We start from the raw sequence: 26111 nt of genomic DNA, 5'->3' as shown, positions 1-26111 counted from the left end.
TCCCCGTAATTTCCCCAGAGTCCGAACTGATGCAACATTTGAGCAATAGAGATCATGTCTGCTAAAATAACTATTTTTCCCCTCTTTTTTTTTTTTTTAATCTAGAACCGGTGTACAGTCATGATGATGCGGGTGCCGCAGGCGGAGTCAGCTGCTGGCCTGAGCCCTGTCTCTGAGCCTCTGTCTGGCTGGCTGCTGTCCTGTCATCGCTCTGGGTGTGGTTTTTTTTTTTTTTTTTTTTTTTTTTTTTTTGTTGCAGCAGCAGGGGTACCGTTAGCAGGAAATCAAGCTCCCACTCCGCTTTACTTTAAGGCGAAACAAAGAGAAACCCTCCCTGGAGCGCAGCTTTGAAAATAATAATAAAAAAAGAGCTTTTTGTAGTGTAGCAAAAAGTATCACCGACCCGGGAGGGCGTTTACTTGGTGCCGTTGTTCTGATGGGAAAAAGTTTTCCCAACTAGTCAAGCTGATTTAACAAGTTTAAGGAAAATCTGTGCAGAAGGCAAAAAGGACGGGGAAGATGCCGAAAACGGTAAGAGCGAACACTGCAAGAATTGTTGCAATATTTTAATTTCACAAATTTCTCTTTTGTTATTTCCCAATACAATACGAGGAACCGCTTTATCCTGCTAATCCGTGGTCATACAGAAGCGAGTTAGTGAGAAGTTAGAGGCGTTTTATAGCATCCTTTGAAACTCAGCGGAGGGTCGCTGCTGTCTCTCCGTTAAGTGTGTGCGCTTGCGCGCTGCCGCCTCTCGGCTCACTAAAATTAGCGCCTTTAAATCAAAACCCTCAGCCCGCCGTTTGCTCTTCAAACTTCACTTAAACGCCTCAATGTAAACTCATCTCCGCTCACGCAGACCGAGATACTCCGCTCTCTTTTTCTGGGGAGTTTTCGGCGGAAGTGTGGCCTGCTGCTTTAGCGAGCCGAGCCGAGCTGAGCTAGCCTTTCTTTTTCCAAGGCCTCTTTATTTAGGCTGCTCCAACAAGGAGGGATTTGAACTGTCCCTCTGGCCAGCTGTGCTGCCCAAAATCCGGGGGCGACTAAAAGGGGAGATTACCTACGTGTAGCGTTGGGAAACCATACATTTAGGGCTGTGAATGATGAGCTGAGAATGAAGAACCTAAGCCCTGGAAATCTGTGTTGGTGCTGGTCATGTTCTGGACAAAGAAAAGCAAGGGGGGGAACACAATGACAATGCCTCTTTATCACTGGGGGACACAGTTTATTGTGGCTTCTAATTTAACATTTTAACTGTTGGACTTGGCTCAGTTAAAAAAAACAAACTTTTAAGAGAATGAAAGGAAATCATTGGAGTAAAATATTCAAATTCACAGTCAGTTTTAAGGGAGATAGCAGAAGGCATGACCAGTGAGATGAAGATGATCAGCCTACGGGGCCATTAAGACGTCCAGTTCATTGTCCAGGATTATATGTTTTATTCTATGTTACGGAGTTTGAATTTGGCGTGGGTTGGTCACATGAGTCAAATAACCAAAGTTACACTTCCGAAACCATTCCTGGAATTTAACTTGCTTCTGCACACTTCTGGTCAGGTGGCTGAAAGAAGGTTTAGAGACTTTTCACTGGCTGGTTACCGGAATCAACGTATACCAACAGTTCAAAAGGTAGCAAAGCATATGCTGCCCTCTCTTACATGTTGCTGCGCACTGCCATTTAGCTTGCTAAAAGAAGGCTGCCGCACTTTCCTCTTGCTTACAAGAAATACAAATTTGGGTATTTTGAGAGCATTAGCAGTCAGAAGAAAACAGATAGTTGCTGGTGAAGAATCTAAGTGATTGCCATCAAGTTGACAAGCTACTGGTGTTCTAGGTGACTGCAGGCTACCAGAGCAGACAGCCCAACTAATTAACCCACTGATATCAGTTGTTATATTTGTGTTACTCAACACAAATATGAAAAAGATTTAATATTCTGAGCAATATGAATACTATAATATAAAAATTTTCATCATAATAGCGGCTGTGTTATGGTATTCTAGTGGCACCTTTATACATTTTTGTTTAAAATCTTTTCAGTAAATACTTTGATACATTAAAACCTTGCTAGTCTTACTCAAGGGTATTATACTGTGAGAATCTCTTACTGGCCCATGTTTAGTTATATTTTGTTGGGTCTCCAAGAATAAGCCTGAGTTAAAAAAACAACAAAAAACATGGTATCTCAGAGTTAAAACAAATGTTTTACATGATTTAACTTACTTTATTTTACACAAAAAAAACCTTTTTCCTATCGCTGCTTGTATATTACATTAGTTTATGCATTTATATTAATGTAATCTCCAGTTCTTTACACCCAAAGACTAAAGCACAGATATAAAATAGACCTGTTAAAGCTAGCTAGCTAGCTAGCTCCATTTTGAGTCGCACCAGTGGAATAAGGTGATATTAGTAGGTTAATTTACCTCGCAGGCCCTACAGCCTGCTGCTCAACAGGCATACCATTCATTCCTTATGCATTAGTCCTGTTTCGGCCTTTTGGCCGACAGTGAGCAGCAACAGGTAGAGGAGGAGAAAACTCGAATCGCCGCTGCACTTCCTGTATCATCTCATTACAATGACTTTAAATCATATGAACGCTACAACGGAAAATTTAGGCGTTGTTGAAACATAACAGTTAACACCTTAGTTTCCTCATTATTTGTAACAAAACCCACATGTCAAGTCAGTACTTTCAGAAGTTTTAACTGCTGCGTTTCTCATTCGATTTCATAAAAAAAAAAAGAAAACGTGAAACGCTTCCAAACAGATTTCCAGTACAAATGGCTCTAACTCCTGTACCTGCTCTCTTCCTGTAGCATTGTTTCTATCCAGAACTTCCTCTGCATTTTTTGCCACCCCCCCCCCATTTGCCACCCAGAATAAAATGTTAGGCATTGTTGCCTCTGACATCAGTTTTGCACAGTTATTTTTATCCACCTGTGCCTAAGCTGTGAAAGCGGATACCTGTGAGTTTTGATGCTGATGATATTTATCAGCAGTTAAAATAAAGCTGTTTTAAAAACAGAATATTTTCACAGTCATTTTGTGTGAGCCGTTCCACCCGCAAAGCAGAGAAGCACTAACCCATTTGCACATGTTTAGTTACTTCCTGACAGCTGTTTTAACCCTTTATACCTAGAGTAGAGTTTATAGTTAGCTGCAATAGCTGCTATTTGGCAGTTCACACAGTTCATGAGCGCAGAGCAAGTGCAGCTGTGATGCAGAATCTGCAGGGTGTATGCAATAAAGTGGCAAAAAGGGGAAACTAGAGCACGACAGAATGGATGTTAAAGAGGAAGCAGCAGGATTTTAATAAATTAAAGAGTTGTGTGGGTTTGTGGTTTAATTAAAACTAAAAGTTAGGCGGATGTGAAGGAGGGGTTGAGTTTCATTTCTGCAGATTCATGAAGGGGATTTAGCTCCAACTTCGATCAGCTTTTTGTGACACTCAGTGAAACCGGCATGTAAATATTAGGCTGACGAGGTGAATAAAGAAAAGGAAGTCAGATGCACATATTCAGCAGATGTCTTGAAGCCAGTGAAAGTTAAGTTCCCACTAAAAATAAACAGGTAAATCACAGTGGAGTTTTCTTTTTAAACTCAGTGTTTAAGTAACTCTAGAAATCAAGATGTTTCACAAAAGCATTCATTTTTGTTGAAAAAGTCTGTCTTTGCTGGAGTGCTCGTGGCAGTGCTTCAATTTCCCAAGGAAGTGATGTTGTGACTCAAGGTTTCTGCACTTACATCAGTTCCTTTCTGGTAATTTCCTCGCCTGTAGCCTTATATGGACTTTCACATCACGGTCTGGCTGTTCTCCACCCTGCTTCCCCCCGCGTGGTCCTCAGATGCCAAGCCCCACTTCAGATCGTATTTTCTGCAGTACAACAAGCACAAAAGTTCCTACATCTCTACTTTGTCAAATTTTATGACCTAATTCAGCTGTGCTTTATTACAGTGATTGCACAGAAAGGCTATACTTAACGGCGTTGAGTAACTACTGTATAATTCAAAAGAGTTAAGGAACTCCGATTTCATGATGTCACATATTTTCCATAAATATTGAAACAGATTTTTTTAGTGCTTAAGAGCTTAGCCTAAAAGATTCATTTTTTTAAAAATCGGTATGCTTTCCTTTTTTTCCCCACAATAAAAAATGATGTTTGCTCCATAAACAAACACAGAAACACTTTTACTGTTATTAGCACCCAACACAGAGCATAACTTACCATTTTAAGCCCGTATGTCGTAGATGTTTGCCTGTTTTTGGAGCGCCCAGACTTTTAAAAAGTGTGTCTATGGAGACATGGTGAATGGAAAGAGCTGGAGGTATGCGAGCAGGAGATTAAATGGCTCTGTAGTGCACATAACTGAGGAGATTAGGACTTAGTAGAAGTAAAATTGGTGGACAAAATGTAATCAAAAGCTGTGGAGTCTTTATGTTTTCTGCTGGAAAGCCGTGAGAACATCACATTTCTGAGAGTAAGTACAGTTTTACATGGTTGAGTTAACATGTTTTTTTTTAGCTGAGGTGATCTTATTATATATACTGTATATATATATATATTGCAGTGACACTTTATAATGAACCGTGATTGTTATTATTTTGGGCTCTTTATAGTGAAAGTGTCTGAGCCGCCCTGTAAGGAACCTTCATCACAATAGAATGACACCAGTTGTATTCAGTATATTGTTAATTATACAAACCACGGATGTGATTAGTATGAGTTTATATTCTAGATACCCTACAGACCTGCTAAATCAAAGTATTTGACATTATGACACAACCGAACTAGAGACATGAAGGATCTTTGCTGATGCTGCTGAATCATAGACAAAACTACACTGTTATCCTTTGCTGTATTTTCTACAGTTAAATACCACAAAATGCCCAGTAAAACTACCATAAGACATCTTTACAAGTAGTTACTGTAATTTGCATTGCATTATGGGTATAGTACATAGTATTACAGTAACTTACTGTATGTTTTGAATTTGCAGTAATTTACTGTTTACACATTACAGTAGTGGTGCTGTACTTATAATATACAGTAAGAATTATATTTGATTCCCAACGGTCATCATACACTGTTAGCCTTTGCTGTATTTTTTACAGTTAAATACCACAAAATGCCCAGTAAAACTACCATAAATAGGGTGACCATATTTTCAGTTGGGAAAACCAGGACACGTTGTAGCGAGGGGGGTGGGGGGGTCTGAAAGCGGGGAAACTCTTTTGTAAATAGTAGGTAAACATACATTTGCGCTTTCGTATGTTGTTGGCGTACTGACAGCCACGCTATCTATCTTCTGATTAAGAACAGGGCTGCCCGCACTGACGCGGCTCAGGGATTACGTCACACGCAGGGCCGTGCGCAGTGCCCTAGTGCCTGTAAATATAATGGTCCAATGAAGGTAATTTAAAAAACAGGACATTTCCTCACTTTCTAAAAAAAACCCGGGACGCCCGGGACAGGACGTGAAATACGGACATGTCCCGGGAAATACGGACGTTTGGTCACCATACCATAAGACATCTTTACAAGTAGTTATTGTAGTTTGCATTGCATTATGGGTATAGTACATAGTATTACAGTAATTTACTGTATGTTTTGAATTTGCAGTAATTTACTGTTTACACATTACAGTAGTGGTACTGTACTTATCATATACAGTAAGAATTATATTTGATTTCCAACGGTCATCATAGCTGCTTCATCGTGGTTCCCTGTTTCTGTATTTTTACTCCTTTAGTGGTTAACATATTTTTAAGGCAGAAAGAGAGCATGTACTTTTGTTTTGTTCACATCCTAGCTAACATTAACATGCAGTTTATCTAGCTACGTCATCAAGCGTGGCTTCGCTTCCAACTGTTTTCTGATGACGTTTGTTTTAAACTCCGAAGCTTTTTCTCTCCAAGTGCAAGTGCAGCTCTGTCTCCGTGCTGTGGGCTCACACTGCTTCAGCTCTTCAAGACAGGTAAAAAAACACTTCTTAGAAAACTGTTTGAAGCCAAAACCTAGTCTGGAAATGTACATTTTAGATGGAGTTAACGTAGCTTATAGCACGTTAACTTATAGCTGGTTTGTGCTGGTTAGCCTGGTAACATAACGTTACCTTTACGTTACTAACTCTGGTGTTTTATATAACTGGCATATTGCAACCTTATAAGTTATGTGTCTGTAAATGAGGTGAAAGAAAGGAAAATATGATGGTGTTATTTTTTGAGCTGGTTCGGAATTAACATTAGCTAAGGTGCTAATTTTACCGTTGAAGGTTTTAGCTTGACTTTTACCGCTTAATCTTCCTCGGGCGGCTTTGGGTTGAGATGAGCTCAGTGCTGAGTGTCTGTTAGCATTGTTGCTACATCCTTTGTCGAACAATATAACCTTAACTGATAATTGATCCCCCCCCTTCTCTTTTTTTTTTTACATCTAATGACTGTTCATTTGTTTAAACCATGATCTTGCAAATGTTAAAAGTGCAGATTAGCTACGTAGGTCAGCAAGGATGAATTTCTAACTTTCTTTTTTTTCCTTTTCTTCAGATGACCTTTTTTTTAAACTCCTAAGCTTTTTCCCTCCAAGTGGCTGTGCAGTTCTGTCCTGCTGACTGCTAACATAGCTTCATCTCTTCAAAAGACAAGACAACAGGTAAAAAGACAGCTCTTCAAACATATTTGAAGCCACAAAATAGTCTGGAAATGTAGAGGAGCAGCTAACCTAATCTATAACTTTGAGCTTGCTACAGCTGGTTAGCCTGCTAAAGTACCATTACATCTCCAACATAGTGTATAAGAGTCTGTAAATGAGGACAAAGGTGAAAAACATTAAAGTGGTTTCTGTTATTTTTTGAGTTTGTTCAGCCACAGTGGCAGGTGGACAAAAAAGTTAATTTCCAACCCTGGTTACACATAAGGACTGTTCACATGTTTAAACCATGCTCCTGCAATTTAAAGTTAAGTCAGTACTAACAGGTGCAACTATGTACAGGTGTAAATTCTGCAGCATTTGTACTTCAGAATTTACAGAATTTTGTAGTCATGTGAAGAAACATCAACACACAGCTAATTATCGGTTTGCATGTGGAATAGAGCAATGTCCTGCTTCCTTCAGAACATTTTCTGCATTCAGGTCCCACATGCACAGGAGTCACCGCCATTGCAGAAGTCAGACTGAACACTTGTGGAATGTAATGCTTTAAAAAATGCATTTAGCCCCACAAACTGTCATTCACATCCGCTGTTTCAGAGTGGTAGCAGGATGTAGGGGTAAAATCTAGTCTAGTCTCCGGGATGAGGTTCTCAAAAACCTGTTGTAATCTGGGTGAACTGGCCCTTTAAATATAAATTACTACCAGTAATTCATATTTAAGAGAGTTTTCCTTTTATGTTTTAAAGGTATCTTCCACCAAGATGTCTGTTGAACAGGAAATGACCTTACCCACTACACCAAGGGTAATCATGCTTGGTAAGAGGAATATTTTCTATCACTATAATTTTTTCGTAGCAATGTATGTAATTGTTATGGTAGTCTGTACTTTTACTCACTAGCGTTAGCCTGACAAGGGTTTGTCTATTTTAGGAAATAGCTTGATGTCTGCAACCCGGTGGATGGTCAGTATGGAGGAGAAGGTATTTTTCCAGCCTGAGCAACTACATGACTTTGCCAGCGTCCTTGCTGTCTTTTTTGGGTCATATTATGTCTTCAATCTGGAGTATCAGGAGTCAGCATCCACCACGCTGGAGATGATACAACGGTAAGTACTCTACACCAAGCCATTTATGAATTAAATTTAATGACAGTTTGACTGATGATGAAGAACCATAGCTGATTGCTGTATTGTACGTCTTCATTAAAAAAGTACAATTAATATATTTTATTTCTGTTAAAAGATTCTTTGTGAGGATCAATCCAGATGTTGGTACCAAATGCACAGCCAAAGTCGGTACAAGCTGCAAGACGGGAAGTCTTGTCAAGAGGAAAGTAGTCAGTGTCAACTCCCAGATCACCACCTTCTTCCAACAACTTGCTGAATTTGAATGGAGGACTTCCAACTAGGTAAGTATTTTACCAAATGTAAATGTTTATTATTTTGTTGTCTTTTCCTCCTATCTTGCATGCTCTGACTTTACTTTACCCTTTATAATATGATTTTAATGATTATTTATAAATGGCATGTGATTCCTACACAATAGCCCTTTAGAGTAGCCTGCATCGTTTCTGTGTCCGTGGTAAAAAGTGGATGTCGCTGCATCCCTTAATAAATCACAGAAATGTATAAGTGTGTAGTCGTTTAAGTGTGGTGTATTTTTATACTATGCAGTTTTCAGTTTATTAGGCACACCTTTGCAGTAATCCGTCAGCACCAACAAAATGACTAAAATCTTTTGAATTACTGAAGACTGACTGACTGACTGCTTTTGCCATAAACAATCCAAAAACCTGAAGTGAAGCCAGTCCTGCTCATTCTTTATGCAGCTTCTATTATCACTTCAGTCCAATTGATTTTTTCTTTAAAACAAATTATCAACTTAATGCTGCTTTATGACAAAGATTTTATGCATGTGAACATTGTCACTTCAGCTTAATTTGTCAACTTCCTGTCGATTTGAAAATGTAGATAACTTCCTGACCATCTCATGACCTCCCACATTGTCTGTCTTATTCTTTACAGTTCAGCTTCCACAAGATGGATCCCACTGCTTTTGTTTGACGAATGGAATAAAAGTTCTTCTGATGTAGGAAATGTGTTCTATGGTTTTGTTGTTTTACAGCACATTATATTGTATTGTGACATTGTTTTTTATGACATTGCGAATATGTAAATGGATTTTATTTCTACAAATCTGCTGAAAATAAATACCTGTTATTCACAGTACTTGGACTAAAATTTCTTTTATGAAATTTTTCGGTTTATGGTAAAATATTCTTATCTTAAAGAAATGTAAACTTTAATTTGCAGTAAAACTCTGACATTATGTTGTGAAACAAGTTTACAGTAGACCAGCTTTACTATAAAATACAATTACTGTATTATACTATAAACTACATTTACAGTAATGCAGTTATAACTGTAAAGCACACTCACAGTAAAAATTAACTGTGAAATATCATAACAGTAAAGGTACTGTAGAATGGTAATTACAGTAACTTACTGGCAACAGTGTTGCCAGTAAGTTACTGTAATTACCATTCTACAGTACCCTTACTGGCAACAGTGTTGCCAGTAAGGGTACTGTTGCCTTACTGGCAACAGTGTTGCCAGTAAGAGTACTGTAGAATGGTATTTACAGTAACTTACTGGCAACACTGTTGCCAGTAAGAGTACTGTAGAATGGTAATTACAGTAACTTACTGGCAACACTGTTGCCAGTAAGGGTACTGTAGAATGGTAAATACAGTAACTTGCTGGCAACAGTGTTGCCAGTAAGTTACTGTAAAATTACAATAAAAGGTCTAACAGTGTAGGGAGTGGTGAAAATTAATAAAACGTTAATGAAAATGTAGCACTTATAAAAATCACATAATTGAAATTAGGTAGTAAGGAGTCTTATTTTTTACAGCGTCAATTTGTAAACAATTAAACATTGTTTAATATCACTGATATCACAGTTTTGTGGCCAGTTTCCAGTCTTTTCTTTGGAAAGGCTTTGAGCTGTTGGTTCTAATGTTACCCCCTTGTTTCTTCTCTTCGATATTAAACAATATAAGAACAGTACTGAAAATATTTTTCTGAAAATATTTTTCTAGCCTGCCTGCAGCAAGGGATCATTTATCATTTATTTAGGATGTTGCGCTGTGTGAGAGAAAAGTGACTGTAAAACAGGGTTTGTTTTACCATTTTAAAACTTAGACAAAACTATTTAGAGTTGACATTTTTGAGTGCTTTTTAGGTGTTGCATTGGGGAATTATCTTTTATACATTAAGTTTTGGTGATATGAAATAATTACTAGTCATTATTTGTTATGTCATTTAGGCGATACATTAAGTACTGCATAGAATCAGTCCTATAAACACAAAAACTGTTCTAAAAATAAAACACGCCTAGGCCTGTCACGATAGCAAATTTTGCTCAACGATTAATTGTCTCAAAAATTATTGCGATAAACGATAATATTGTTTGAAGACCTTTTTACACTGATTTAATGGAAATGACGTAATAATACATGCGATTTCCTGCCAAAGATAGATACACTTTATTTTCAAAAAAACACTTAACACTGGAACTGATAAACAAAATAAACAAAACAACCAAAAACAAAAATAAAATGGATTCTCAGTTTCCATTAACAAAAAAACTCACTTGAAAAAAAACCTAAACAACATAAAGCCAAAGTGGAAATAAATACTGCATTCAACCAAAAGAGTGCAGATTATGAAGTCTGTATATTATGTTGCCCTTCAGTAATAATTAGATTTAAATAGAGAAGATGGGCACATCGACTACATGATGCAATAGTTCACACTACATGATTTTTTGCTCCTATTTTTCCCCTTACGACAATCTTAGAACCTTGGTCTTTCTAAGATTGTGTGGTGTGTTACGGTAGATCATCGTTGCCGCTCCGATCTAAATCAGGGTTTTTTCCCGACTGGGATCTTAACGCAGCCTGTTGAATGTGACAGGCAGCCAATCAGAAAGCGCGGATTCTCCTCCGTGTTTTCTGAGGGGAAATTACGTCGGGGAATCCCAAACAGCTGACACGGCGCAACCCGAAGTCCAGCGGACATTGGAGATGATATGTGGAAACAACATTAATGTTTATTCAACATGCAAAGAATAAAGAAATGACAAGGGGAGGAGTTGGAGCGAAATTACTACCGCAGTTGATAAACCCGGTAACTTTTCAGCTGTTCTTCGTTAACGTGACGTAAATAGGTTATAATGATTTTCATTCAGTCAGGACTTTACGCTGACACTAGCCACATGCATTGCAGGTAGATTGTAGTAAAGCATTGATTAATGCCTGGTTTTAAAATTAGTTCATGGACTTGTAGCCATTATTCTGTGCCCATTGTTGGACACCACAGGGCAGGACCGAACCCGATCGAACCGTTATACCTAGGATTTCTGTCGGCTAATGTGTGATCTGTCAGGTTTTGAAAATGGGCCGACACGCTGGGCTTTACACTAAGGAAATGAGGAAGGGAAGAGTCAGTGGAGAGCACCGGAGTTGAGCCTTTTTTCATTCGGTGTCATCAACAGAAAGAGAAAAAGACGGGAAGAGACGATAATGCCGATAATTAAAATGACGTCGATAGTTTTAATTTATCGTACGATTAATTGATTTACCGTTTATGGCGACAGGCCTACACGCCTATTATCAAATACGTTGTGTCAGTACACGACTACATTAAGTGATGCAAATATTAATTTAATTTAATTCTGTTTTTAAATATATCTATCTTTTTAAATAGATGTGTTTTTTAATAGGAGGAGTACAGCAGAGTAGTAGAGCTGCTGCTGCTCCGCATCAAAAGGAGTAGAGGTAGTTCAGGTATCTAGTCATAATTCCCTTTTGGGTCCATCCCTTTGGAGGATTTTGAGGCCCATCCCACTGGGAGGAGAACCCGGGGGAAAACCCAGAAGTACCTGAAGCGATTATGCATCCTGTCTGACGTCCCCAGAGTGAGGTGGAGGACGTCACTGAGGTGGTTTCCATCCCTTACATCCCCATCTTGGATAAACACAAGACCATAGATAGATGGGATTTGCAAACATTATTTAAAGTTGATTGTTTTGATGATAATTCAATTTTTAAGTATCATCTGTTATGATACTCTTTGCCCACCCACAGTTAGCTTTACTTACTGTAAACATGATTCTGTAAGTGTTCTGTTTAGAAGAACTTTACTTTAACTCTGAGATCTGCAAACCTCGGCATGTTCCACGACTTATGAGTTGAAAGCTTGCATGGGAGAAAACAGAGAAAATCTGCTGTAATTTATTCAGCCTTAGTGATGTTTGGTGTTTGCTAAAGTCGTGTGACTCTGGTTCGGTGACTTCTTTTCATACATGGAAAAGTTGCAAGTGTATAATGTCGCAATGAAATGACCAGTATGTACCCGGGGATGCAGACATGTATGTACCCACCCAATGCTTTTTACACCTTTAGTGCTTCCTCTGAGTTCAGTGATAGCTAAATAGCTAACTTTGAATCTTCACTGTTGTTAAGCAAGAGGTTAGCACTTTGGAAAGCTGTGTTCACAGTTTTGGTGATTAGGACCAACCAGTGTTTATCTGTCCATCCCAATAACAAGCACATCACTGCTACAGTAACAAGTTACCAGATGAACAATAGTATCTGGAAATGTACTCTGATTTTAGTTTTTATCATCAATAACAGCTTAGTCTTTCAGTGCTTGCGGTGACATTGTGAAGCAGTTGCACTGCTTTGGCGGAAACCTCATCTTTTTCTCTCACCAACCATCTTCCTGTCACTCAGTTTAAACTAAGCCATCAGATTTTTTTTCCCACTCTCGTGCAACAGTGTAAGACTAATTAACACTACTGATTGATATATTAACTGACTACAACTGTGTTTTTTTTCCATCAGTAGTTTTCTCTATTGGTTTGCTATAAATATTGAAGTTAACAGCTGTGCTAATCTAAGATGTCATTTCAGGTTATTTCTATACCTTCACTTGACTCCCACTTCCTGGCCGAGCTGTTAAATGGCTTGTGCTAACATTTTAAAATAACCATTTCACTTCACTGAAGGAGATAAGACACACGTTTTTTTTATTCAAGCTGAAATCAAGTGGTCTATCTGGTTATTAAGGAGTCCTATTGTTTAGGAGCTGCTGGAGTTAAGTCAACCTTGTTTGACTTATCCACATTTCTCACCCATCACCAGTCGCTGCAGTCAATGAACAAGTTGGTTTCTTCTTGTTTTCCAAAGGCACTTGCTGTTATCTTATGTGTTGACTTGGCTTGAGTTGAAAGGGTTGTGGTTGCGAACCGCACAGGGAGATTAAATTGTGGAGAATGTATCATGGGCAACTGACTGCAAGGATATTAAGTGTGCACAATGAATTTTAATCTTCAGAGTGTTTTGCTTTGAAAAACTTGGATGTACTGTTCAATCAAAGGATATCTTGTATCAGAGTTTTTTGCTCTGCTCTTCATCTTTAAACCATCCGGTTTCTTTCAGTAGTTTCTCTTCCTCTTCCAGGAAATGCAACTGGGGGTATTTTCCGCAGTTCACCTTCACATGAACTTGACTCATTCGTGTTCCTCCTCTTCCTCCTATCAGAACCCCAGCATTCCAACAACATTTTTCTGACTCTTCACAGAATCCCAGAACTTCTGCTGTGTGGGCAGGTCAAAAGGAATGTGATTTGATTAGAAAAATCCTTGTATTTTAAGATGGTTTAATGCAGTTCCTCACGTCTGTCTTATTGGGGACCAGTGAACATTTTGTCTATATCAGGAAGAACCCCTTTCTACCTCCTTACTCCTCTGTTATAGGTCTACTCTGGGTTTTTTTTTATCTTACAGTTTATAGTAATAATTGTAATGGTCCAGAAATGCTGTGACATGATGGATTTTTAAAAATGTATAGGGTTGGTCATAGCTGCCACTGGCACCCGCTTGGTGAAATCAATGGTTTTGCTAAAGTTTCTGGGCACTCCTTTTTCGAGTTTTACTAAAAAATGAACAGTTGTAACCATATTTTTCCTAACTACCTGTATGACAATGACGAAATAAAACTTCAGCCCTAATAGTAGCAGATGACGTTTAAACATTTTCATTTTAATTCTTCCCCTTTTAGCATGTTAGCCATTAGCAAAGCTTAAGTATATAGCAGCTTGACACTAATGCTAACAAAAATGTTAGCTGAAGCACTGTGACAGAGTAGGACAGAGACATGTACGTCTTAAAAGAAACCGAAAATGTACTTGTTGCAGCTAGCTAGCATTAGCACTGAAGAACAACTAGCAGTCAGAGGAAATTAAAAAAGTTGCCCCCATGAACTGTTGCTTCAAAAGCTGTATGTTTTGCTGCCTTTTGTCCGCAATTAATAGCCAATATCGTAAAAATTATGCCAGCAGTTATTCAAATGCTGTCAGTGTTGGTAGGATACATTGGTTGTAAAAAGCAACAAGCGTGGCATGCAGCATGGAACAAATACAGCTGATGCCATTCAGGATGCTTAGAGAACCTTGACAAAAGCTACACATGCCAGTAACAAGCCAATGATCAAATATAACTTGATTCAATGTTGGGGACAGCAAAAAAGAGAAGCCAGGGAAACTTAACACATGGACCTGAGGGTGGTGTTTTTTCAACTGGGTACTAAAAATAGCCTCTGAAGTGTTTTTGAGTTCAGGCCATAAGAGACACACCCTAAGCAGGCAGAAAATTTAGATGCGTAGTTCCCTTTTCATGCAAGATTAACCATTCTCACTCCGGAAATGAAACCGCTCGATCACCACCACTGTGGTGGTGATCTGAACTCTTTTCTGCTCTAAACCAAAGAAAAAAAAGAAAAAAGGTGTTCCGCCATGTTCAGAGGTGTTGGTTAAATGTTTCTACAAATGAATTACTTCATCTGACTGTGTTGACTCAGAGTACAGACTCAGCTTGAAGGCTTCACTTCGGAGTCTTTAACTACAGCAGATGACAGGAAGTGGCAGAGGAGAAAGTGTCCTGAGCAGTAAAATGGGGTCTTGCTGACATGGTTGGGAAAGAACGCAACTCTAATCGAGGCCCCGCAACTGGGAAATAATGCACACCATTGTTGTTCAGGGCAGGCGTGGGCCTCTGCCTGCACAGTTATTTCCCAATAGGGATGCATGCTGCTGTTTAAGTTTTCTTTAACAGAGAAAGCAACAGAGTCAGCTTACTAAATCAGTTTTGACTCTAGGTGACCTTTTTGAGAGAGACTAAGAGGTTCGATAGGCACATCCAAATGTTGACCACGTGTAAAAAAGAAAAAACTACCTGAACTATAGAATTTGCTCCCCTGAAGAGATGATCAATCCATAATAACTGTGCTCATGTTTGGCTTTAGTAGAGCAGAAAGTTTAGCAGCATGCAGGCTTTTTTGATACATGACAGGATGTAGACGACTCTCATGAGAGATCAGTGTTTAGCCGTCTTGCCTCACATGGCCCAGCCTCCAGAGGATGTGGTTACTTCCTGTAGATAACTTCTACACTTGAAGCCAGACTGGCAGTGACTATCAGTGCAGTGTGGAACCATGAAGCAGGGTTTTCAATAAATTTCACTCTTTAAAACAATACAGAATTGGTATGGTGGTGGCAGCTTTGTTTGGACTTCCTTGTTTTTTTTTGTTGTTTTTTTTTTATATAGTGCATAATTAGATGGCTTCCTATGAGTACAGTGTTTCTGTATGTTGTCCTCTAGCTCTAAAACATAATGCTTTAAATAAAACCTATTTCTATGTCCAGGATTATATATCCTTATTTAACATTTTTTAATAGTATACAGCTTTGGAAAACAAGAGTCCACTGCGCTGAATCCCATTGAAAACATCATGGTTTTTCCACCAAATAGTGATTTCTGGACTCTTCTCGGGTTAAAACATTAGCATTATTGTTTCTAAATGAATACGAGTTTGTTTTCTGTGCATTATCTGAGGTCTGAAAGCATCTTTTTCATGATTTTGACCACTTCTCATTTTCTGATAATAAATACCAAATTTTTGCTTGGAGTTTCAGAGACATGTTGTCAGTAGTTTATAGAATAAAAGAACAATGTTCATTTTACTCAAACGTTTACCTATAAAAAGCAAAATCAGAATAACTAATCATTGTAAGTGGTCTCTTAATTTTTTCAGAGCTTTATTTAAGCCGTTGACATAAAGACAGAAATCCTTAACTTCCGTTTATTTTGGTTAAAAGTTGTACTGGGCCTTAGGTACAATTTCAGTGGGATGCCCACCACGAGTGGGTAAAGTCCACCAGGAGTTTTTGCCTTCTATGTTTACCACAATATTTTTTTAAATTTAGTCACAAAAAGCTGCTAATTAATTCCTAGAAGGGATTTTCAGATTTTTACTAAAAACTTATGAACAGTACACATGTTGCCTGCATTAGATAATTTAATTTTTTTTATTTGTATGAATGGAGTTGATTTTCTCTTTGTTGAATTTGGTAGCTAAAAACAGCAGGACCAATATCAAAATGGACGTCTTAGAATAGCGGTGTCAAAAGGTTAAATAAATTATGGAACTACACTCATATTTTTGTTGTCTTCATGAACATTCAATTCAATTTGCCCTGTGAAATGTGAGAATCCCTAAACAGCCACATGTACCAATTATCCTTTGAACTGGCTCCGCATGGCTTTAAGAGGACAAAGCATCATGTATAGACATGTAATAGAAGTTTGTAGAAATGCTAATGAATTTGATAGCAATGTCAGGTTATAGCATTACATAATCTCATGCTATGGTATGCAGACACTCTGTCTGCACCGTTGATTCACTTCGTCAAGCCGAATGGCTATGATGGCAATGGATTTGCTCAACTCTTACACCAACAGTTGCTAACCTACATGTTCCTATGAGTAAAATGATTAAAATCTGTAAAGAGTGACGTTTGGGTTACTTATATCTGTATAAATATTTTTTTCTTCTATTCTCTCTTTTCAATCAGGTCAGTGTGCGTGTTATCACGATGGATGCTGAACTGGAGTTTGCCATTCAGCCCAGCACAACGGGGAAGCAACTCTTTGACCAGGTATGATACAAACTGACTTACTTACTATACTCTGTTAATGTCTGACTGGTTAGACTTGTATGCCACAAATTGTGTTCCCATCAACATTTTTTTATGGGCATTTTGAAGTATCGCATTGGAAAAGATTGACAGGAATGGCAAAATTTGAAATAATTTCCTTAATTTCTCAAAAACAGTTTTTATGGTGGCTTGGGGTGGTATTGGGCTTTTTGGAAAAATGATTCATGCACCACAGGGTAGATGGAAGCACAATTACGTACAAATACGTTCTAACGTAGTGAAAATTTACCTCACATAACTGATCAGTTGTCTTCCTAGATATTCCCATAACTCGATGTAGAATTGCATTTATTTCTCTACATCTCAACATGCAACATCGCCAAAAGTACAACTCCCGGAAAATCTCTCGCCATTTTTCTGAGATGTGTGGTCTATGCTAGTTTGCAACCTTTGTTTCCTATTTGTTGCAGCCTTTCAGAGCATCAGTAACTGACGAAATTACGCTTTGCATAGTCTGGTTGATTTGCTCAAAAATACTTCATGTAAATACGCTGAATTTTAATTGTAATTTTTTTTTTGGTATTTCGCAACAGTTGAATAGTTTGCTCAAAATTTGAATGACATTTATACACAGCTACAGTGAATACGTATGATTAATTAGGTCACATTTAAACCTAAAGCTGTATAATTTTAATCTCTAGTGTGTCACAGTGATAATAATGTAGTGTATTTTTGCTTCCAGTGATTCTACTCATTACGATCTTGATTTATTGATATTAATTTGGTTATTTAGAAAAAATGTGATGAAAACATTTTGTTTAAACAACTCATTGCTGCCTAAAGGAAACATCATTCAATAACAATAGATTCCCTTTTTCAAAGCATTTATTTTTGACTAAGTGCTTCGAGGTTTGATGTGTTGTTCATGCAGAGATGCCTCTCTGTGTACCTTGAATGAACTTGGTTGATCACTATGCCTAGATTCCTAAGTGCACTGCACTACTACCATCTGATTGGCTGCATTGCTATTTGTATATCAAGTAACTGCACAGTTGAACCAAAGCTTGTTTATTTTATTCATCCTCTTTGGCCCTGATGTGCCTAAGTGTTCGGTACACCCTTGGTAGGTCGCTAGTCCATCACAGAACCTGGATGAGTACAAATACTACGACCTACAATCAGTTTAAACAAACATTTATATGTTTTTGCATGTGGTAGGAAACTGAATCATTTAGAGAAAAACCCATTCAGTGACAGCTTGTAGACAAATGATCCTTTTTTTGACATTTTAAGGTGGTAAAGACCATTGGACTAAGAGAGGTTTGGTACTTTGGACTCCAGTACCAGGATACAAAGGGTTTCTCTACCTGGCTGAAGCTCAATAAGAAGGTGAGCTCTCCATTCAACTCTTTTTTTGTTTTCTTCTTCTTCTTTATGTGATTCTTAGTTGTAAACCCTTCACCTCTGACCTCATCTTGTATTTTAGGTGACAGCCCAGGATGTGAGGAAGGAAAACCCGCTCTTTTTCAAGTTCCGTGGCAAGTTCTTCCCTGAGGATGTAACGGAGGAGCTGATCCAGGATGCCACACAGCGGCTCTTCTTCCTGCAGGTGAAGGAGGCGATCCTAAACGACGACATCTACTGCCCCCCTGAGACGGCGGTGCTCCTGGCCTCTTACGCCGTGCAGGCCAAGTTCGGCGACTACAACAAGGAGGTGCACACGTCGGGCTACCTGAGCAGTGAAAACCTGCTCCCTCAGAGGTAGCGCTGCTTTTATTGTTCCTCTCCTGTCGTCACATTTATCTGGCTGTTGATGTTAGTGCGCCTAATGACGCACGGTTGTGTCCCATGTTCCTAGAGTACTGGATCAGCACAAACTCAACAAAGAGCAGTGGGAGGAGAGGATTCAAGTGTGGCATGAAGAACACAAGGGCATGATGAGGTGACTCACACTTGCTTCAGCTTCTTCTTCTAAATGAAGTTCTTCTGCACATTGTTTCACCACTTTTGTGCCTTTGGTTAATAAAAACTTTTCTGCCAAAGTGAATTTTTTTCTTTTACCTCTATTGCGTGACCTTCGACTGGAGCCTGATAGCTTAAGCTCAGATTGCTCATCAGGGTCAGGACCTTTTGGCCCTCTGGGCGTCTCAGTGAGTCTCCAACCGAGAGCTGAAACTCGTGTTCACAGGGAGGAATCCATGATGGAGTACCTGAAGATCGCCCAGGACCTGGAGATGTATGGAGTCAACTACTTCAACATCAAGAACAAGAAAGGAACTGAGCTGTTTCTGGGAGTGGATGCTCTGGGTCTCAACATTTATGAACAGAATGACAAGTAAGTCATTGTCTTGGTTTAGGTTTTATTTGTTCTAAAAAAAAAACAGCAAGGAGGAGATTTTTCATTCAGATTAATTGCACCCCTGGTAAGGCTGTGTAAATAAGTAGTTTCTTTGAGTAGCATTTTTCAAGGTTGGAGCATACAGTGGAAGGGAAACCTCGAAGTTTTTCTAAAAGATTTATGTTTGAGGATTGTTGTTGGTGGAACAATCAGCTTTATTCCCATCAGACCAAGCTAGGCTGCTTCCGGAAAAGTCCTTGTAGGTTTGTCTTGTTAGGACAAAGAAGGCTTTTTTCCATGCAACAAACAGCAGGTTTGCATGAAGATATTGAGAAACGGTTTATGAAAACTCTTGGACCCCTAGATGCCACTCTTTGCTGCAGTTTTCTGTGGAAAATTGTTGGCACTATTCCAGTTTTGTCAACTTTTAAATTATTAATCTGACTGTAATTACTGATACTTATGGACAAAAAGTTATTTTCTTGCAGCAATTTCTGGATTTGCTGAGCTTATTATTCATAACATTTGATTATTTTTCTCCACCAAGTAAATGTACTAAATTTATAGGTGAGGTTTTTCAGCTTGAAATTATGCTACTACAATATGACATGAATTCATATAAATTCGTTTTTATATATTTAATGTGTAAATAAATATAGAAGGACCTGTTTATGTATTTAATTTATGATGACCAAAATTGTTCTGCTTTAGTTCATTCCAGTTTATGAATATGTTATCACGGTGTATTTGGAAATTTTAACATTTCACAAACCATATTTTCTGTTTATTATTTGTGATTTGCTCCCTAAGCAGAGGAAACTGAAATGTTTTGATATAGAGTTTAGGGCCTAACGCAACTCCTTGGGGGACCCCACATTTAATGTGTTCAAACTGTGAAACTTTTTTTAAAAAGAAAAACAAGGAATGGTGTATTTAGTTGTCCCTCAATCCTGTAGTCTTAAGAGTAGCAATGATCCTGGTTTATTTATTGGATTTTAAGCCCAAAAATAGACCAACTCTGTATTTTTGTTTGAATATTTTGTATAGCACTAAATAACTAAATATTTTGTCTTGCCACCTTTAACAGAATGACGCCCAAAATTGGATTTCCTTGGAGTGAAATAAGGAACATTTCCTTCAACGACAAGAAGTTTGTCATCAAACCAATTGACAAGAAAGCACCAGTATGTTAAAGTGTAAATAATATTATTAAAATGTATTTTTCATTTGATGTTTTACAAAAAAATCTTTAATTGTACTTAAACTATAGGACTTTGTATTCTACGCTCCGAGGCTGCGCATCAACAAACGCATCCTGGCTCTGTGCATGGGCAACCATGAGCTGTACATGCGCCGCCGCAAACCCGACACCATTGAGGTGCAGCAAATGAAGGCGCAGGCTCGGGAGGAGAAGAACCACAAAAAGATGGAGAGGTACCAATGGACAAATATGGTGGAATTTGACAATAGAAATAAATAACGTCCCAGTTTCTTTGTTATAAAAAATTGTGTTTATTGGAGCTCTGCAATAAGTGGGTCTCTGTTCACTGTATATATTTAAGTTGAAAACTATGGTGAACAATCTGATGTACCGTCTCCTTTTTTTCCCCTTAGGGCTCTGTTGGAGAACGAAAAGAGGAAAAGAGAGGTCGCAGAAAAAGAGAAGGAAAAGATTGAGAAAGAGAAGGAGGAGCTGATGGAGAAATTGAAGCAGATTGAAGATCAGACCAAAAAAGCCCAACAAGGTGGGGAACATTTCAGCAACCAAGTAAAACTTACTCAAAAGTTTTAAGTATATTTAAGACTCTTGTCCGCAAAGACTGGTCTCCTTCAACTTTTAGATGTATCCCTGGTTCAATACACCTGAATCAGATGGCAGAATTACTTCCTCTGGTCCTCGAAAACTGCAGATTCAGACTCTTGCCATACAATCAATATGCAATGTTTGCTTTAAATAGTTGTTACCATTAATTTTGATTGTGTGCACAGAGCTGGAGGAGCAGACTCAGAGGGCTCTGGAGCTGGAGCAGGAGAGGAAGCGTTCTCAGGAGGATGCCGAACGTCTGGAATCTGAGCTGAAGGGAGCTGAGGAAGCCAAGATGGCACTGCTGCAGCAGTCAGAGAACCAGATGAAGAACCAAGAACACCTGGTCGGTCACAACAGACATGTTGGTGTGATGTCTAAAACAATGTGTTAATGATTTCGCTTGCCTTAAGATTTTTTTTTCTTTACTATCGTTTTTAGGCCACAGAGTTAGCTGACCTGACTTCAAAGATCTCTCTCCTGGAGGATGCTAAGAAGAAGAAAGAAGAAGAGGCAATTGAGTGGCAGCAGAAGGTGTGGTCCAAGTTTCTGCTTCTTTTTTCACACATTTGACTTCATAGGATGCACAACTCTACAGATGTCAGGTGGCAAATTTCGCTTCGAAAAATGTTGGGGTTTTACATTCCAGCATTTATAATATCTCAACTTGCTCCTCTCAGTTGGACAGAAAAATACTGAACACGTGTTCTGGTCTCAGATGAGTCCATGTTTCACATACTGTTGGGGAAAAATGTGATGTTTATATGGCAACGTGTAGAGACCTGGTTTCTTATCAGCTAAAGAACATTTTTGTTTACAGGAACTTCATAATTCATTTTACATGATAAATGACTTTTCCTTTTTCATTTTGACCACTCAAATCTCTTTACATTAGAGCAACATTCACCCGTTTGCACTCACAAATGCTCACACATGTATTCACCAATACGGAGATCGGTAGCAACATGGGGGATGTGCTCGTGACAATTTAGCATCCAGAAAAATCTGTTATCGTGACAGGCCTTAGCACATGGCCAGGCATTATTCATATAGCTTTAATCTATGTGGCTTGAAAGTGACTAAGATTTGTGTCCTGACTGAGAAGGTCAGCGGATATGCATAAATCTTTTTATTTTTATGCAATAAAGTCATATTCATGTGTGAAAGTAAGCAGGAGGAATTAAGAGCAAGCAGTGTTGAGCAGCTTTCTTTCCTCCTTCGACTATTCAGGCAAAAAAAGGCATGTACTCTAGAGCCACCATGTGGCGAGAAATGAGAAGGCAGTAGTGGCATTTTCCTAATGAGCAACCTTTCAGTGGAAAACAATAATTTTCTTGTTTTTATATGTCTTATATGTAATGATACATCCAGCCCAGATGAACAAGATGAGATTTCAGCAGTAATTTGGGGAAAACCAGTTTACACAAAACCCTTTGAATCACAAATCTTGGATTTAATTTGTAATTAGAGTAAAATATTTAGATCAGGTTTTTAAAACTTGTCTAGCTTAAAGAAATCTTCTTTATTTTCAGAAATAGAAACTCAAACTGTGTTTTAGGAAAAGTCATTTATATGTTGTTCTGTAGATGAACTAAAGAGATTAAATGCAGTCCAGTCTTTTAGTTAAGTCGTAAAACAGATGCTAACTTTACCTCTGTTAGCAGCTAAATGTTAGCCATCATAAGAATGATGTTTAGGCACCATTCTTATTCATAATTATTCTTATTCATAGGAATTCTCCATCATTCTTATGTCAATGTTACTTTTTCAGAGAATCTGAAAGTCGGACTTTCAGATTAATGCATGCTATCAACCACCCTGATGACAAGTTACAACCTAAGAACTACTTCCTGTCTTTCTTCAAATTACGTTTCAAACATAGACAAACAGCAGGGAGTTCAAAGCAGTCACTTTTTTTTAATCTCTTTTTCTATTTTTAATAGAAAAAGACTATTTTTGAGTTTTTTTCACAGGATGACATCACTATCTTACAGTTTTGGTTGTTTCTGTTAGTCTGAATGGGTAATAAAGACTATTACCCATAGTAATAGTCTTTATTACATAATAATTATTATGTAGGCTCATAATAATTGCCTACACTACAGCAGAGGAAGTAATACGCTAACAGCAGCCAGCTAGCTAGCGCTTTATTAGTTGGATGTAACGTCGACAAGAAATACTGTGATCTTTTAAAATCGCAAGTTGTCATCTTGCTACACGCCTAGAGATTTATTGTCATTTAGAGTGGTTTAACCTGGTTTTAAACTTGCTTTAGAGGAAATAAAAAGAGGTGAAAATACTCTGCTTCTAAATTGTCTCAACTTGCATGTTTAAAAATAAGTAAATCGTAGTTAAAGTGTAATAAATCTAGTTTTCAGATTATCGTTGTGTGCTCAAAGCTCCTAGGTTCCCCTTGGGTTTCATTATGATCAAAAACAAGCCCTGCCAGGGCTATTGGTGATTTCCTGTTAGTGTGACTAAGGTTCTCTTTACGTGCTGGAAATCCTGTTTAAAATCTTAACGGTTGTGCCAAGTTTCCGTGTTGTGCAGTTTTTGAGCACTCAGACATTCCAATCTCCGTTGCTGGCACCACTATCAGCTCATGTTGCATTCCTTTTTCCTTTGATACCCTCCCATATGCAGACATAAGCACACAAAGAAAGCAAACTCTGTTTTATAGGGCTATAAATAATGATCAGACCGGCCTCTTATCATTTCTTGTCGCCCTCAGGCCACCACAGTGCAGGAGGACCTGGAGAAGACCAAAGAAGAGCTTAAGAACAAAGTGATGGCGGCCCATGTCCAGGAGCCACTCAATGCCGAGAATGAGCATGACGAGAATGACGAGAGCAGCGCCGAGGCTAGCGCCGAGTTCACGGCTGCGGCTACGTACAAGGACCGCAGCGAAGAGGAGCGAATGACCGAAGCCGAGAAGAACGAGCGTCTGCAGAAACATCTACTTGTAAGGCTGGGTTTATATCTCCTAATGATCGGTTGTTCGTACTTCTGAGAGGTTTGGTGTAAGCAGTTTTAGTTTATTTAATAGTTTGGATCAAATTAAAACACATCCAGCTTTTATTAGCTACAGTGTTATTTATTTATTTCCATATTTTGCTGTGTTGAATGTTGTGGTTTTTTTTTTCCCTCTTAGGCTCTGAGCTCAGAGCTGGCCAACGCCCGAGATGACACCAAGAAGACGGTGAACGACATGATCCACGCGGAGAACATGAAAGCCGGACGCGACAAGTACAAGACCCTCAGACAGATCCGGTCGGGCAACACCAAACAGCGCATCGACGAGTTCGAATGCATGTGATGCGCTCGATCGGCAACGCAAAACGGGCCCCGCTCTGGCCGGGGGCCCTGCTGCTTGGACTGCAGTCCTGCCTCACTCAAGCTGTTTGTTTTTTTTTTTTTTCTGTACACAAACAAAATCAGATCAACGTGACGTAGCTGCAAAAAGCACAGCACATTGTACAAATATGGATGTGGAAAATTCCAACTGTTTTTATTTCTAAATTAGAATTTTTGGCGAGTCACTGGTTGTAAAGGGACATACTGTATTTTGGTAGTATATTCCTGATAGGGGAAGGGGCTATGTAGCATATTAGCAAAGGCCTTATGCCTGTATTATGACTCATTGAGCAAAGATCTTTTAGTTTCTTTATATATTTTCTGTCACTATTTTAAAATGAAGGCATAAATTTGGCACTGCTTAGAATCTGATTTGCAGGCATACTTTTGCTGTCATCATGCAATAGTTCTTCATATCAGGCTGGATTATCTTTTTGATTTGACACGAGGCTTCTGCTCCGTGTTCAGCACACGTACAGTATGCATCTTTGTCTATGAGGAGCGTAATAAAGCAGTATTATTTTTTTATTACTATTTCTTTTTGCAGATTTCATGGATTTCTCATTTGTCTGCATTCAAAATTTGCCAACTATTTCAAAACCAATCATCAGTATTTACGACCCAATCCATAATAATGTGATATTAAAGATTTAAACACCATTTCAAACATTTGGTCTGTTTTTGTCTCTTTTTTTAGGCATTTTTATTTTATTTATTTTTGGATCTGTGCAGACAAATTATGATTGGTCAACAAAAATCCTTTGCAAACTTTCAAGGTCGCATACAAACACTGTCATATTTACTGACTTTAATTCACTTTTTCCTAATTTTTCTAAAATGCCATAAAGTTTTACGTATTGAACTATGCGTTTTTAAAGTTGTAGTTAATTTCTAATGAGGATATTTGATTGCTAAGCTGCATAAACATAAAACGGTAAAAGAATTTCACTGAAGTGGCGTTTCAGTCTTTCCTTCTCTAGATTATAACTGCTCAGCTCCATAATTGCGACTATTTGTTTCATCTAAATGCATATAATAAATAGATATGCACTGGGAAAAAAAAATCATAATTCACTTTAAAATTTGAAACATAAAAGAGGGGCACCTTTTCTGCTTTTGCATGCGGATTTTGATATACTGTATGTATTTAACTACTTTTTTGTGTGTCATAGTTGGAATCATTTGGATGTGATGTGTCTGACACTTTAGGACATTTTAGATGTTTTTGTACAAGACAAACAAAAAAAATGAAGCAAATCTTGCCAATAGTATTACTTTGTTAAAAAGGAACAACATTTATACACCAGAACTTGTTAAAAGACAAATAAATAAATAAAAAAAACTGACAAAGTGTGCTGTACCTCTAAAGCTTGATGATTGTGCCATAAACAGATACTTGAACCAAGCCCCAAAAAATATGCACGAAAATTGACTTTTTTTTTTCTGATGCCATTCATTTGATGAAGTTTGATTTTATTTCATGTATTTTTTAAAAATTTTTTTGTAGCAATTAAGGACCTTTTTGGAAAATTTATTTTCCCTTTAATGGAGAATGTATTTTAGTCATGAATATTTCAGAACACTTTATTTTCATAATGACTTTTACAAAATGATTTTTTTTTTTTTTCTAAAGCATTTCATAAACAGTCTGGACTATTTCCAACAAATCATGCCTTAAATCTTCAAATAAATTAGAAAAGTCATACAAATGTTGTGGACTCCTTTGTGTTGATGCAGCAGTCTCGTACCTTCAGTCCAAGGATTTGAAGCATAATTGCGACAAACTGTTTTTGAGTGTGTTTGCTCTTTAGAAAGAAACAACAGAAACGTGAACAACTAAAATGACGCAGTGTTTTGCCCTGTTTTTACTATTCAGCAACAACTAATAAAAGTTTGGTAAAAA

The 26111-nt window shown here is 38.1% G+C and overlaps 1 protein-coding gene across 2 annotated transcripts; it reads left to right on the top strand.

Annotated features, from left to right (window-relative positions):
* Nucleotides 1–245: 245 nt before the first annotated feature.
* msna (moesin a) lies at nucleotides 246–26111 on the top strand. Of its 2 annotated transcripts, XM_032576426.1 has the most exons (13): nucleotides 246–531; nucleotides 16629–16712; nucleotides 18006–18101; nucleotides 18199–18473; nucleotides 18571–18654; nucleotides 18901–19047; nucleotides 20138–20234; nucleotides 20321–20484; nucleotides 20665–20795; nucleotides 21040–21200; nucleotides 21296–21388; nucleotides 23586–23816; nucleotides 24006–26111. In XM_032576426.1, the coding sequence occupies exons 1-13, from the start codon at nucleotides 520–522 to the stop codon at nucleotides 24168–24170; spliced, it is 1740 nt and encodes a 579-aa protein (XP_032432317.1). In that variant the 5' UTR covers nucleotides 246–519; the 3' UTR covers nucleotides 24171–26111. The 2 variants fall into 2 exon arrangements, with proteins under 2 accessions (XP_032432317.1, XP_032432318.1); XM_032576427.1 differs by lacking the exons at nucleotides 246–531; nucleotides 18006–18101; nucleotides 18199–18473 and having other exon boundaries at nucleotides 16654–16712.

This window comes from Xiphophorus hellerii, chromosome 11, assembly GCF_003331165.1.
Source record: "Xiphophorus hellerii strain 12219 chromosome 11, Xiphophorus_hellerii-4.1, whole genome shotgun sequence".
Lineage (NCBI taxonomy): Eukaryota > Metazoa > Chordata > Actinopteri > Cyprinodontiformes > Poeciliidae > Xiphophorus > Xiphophorus hellerii.
This window is presented reverse-complemented; position numbering and strand designations above follow the sequence as displayed.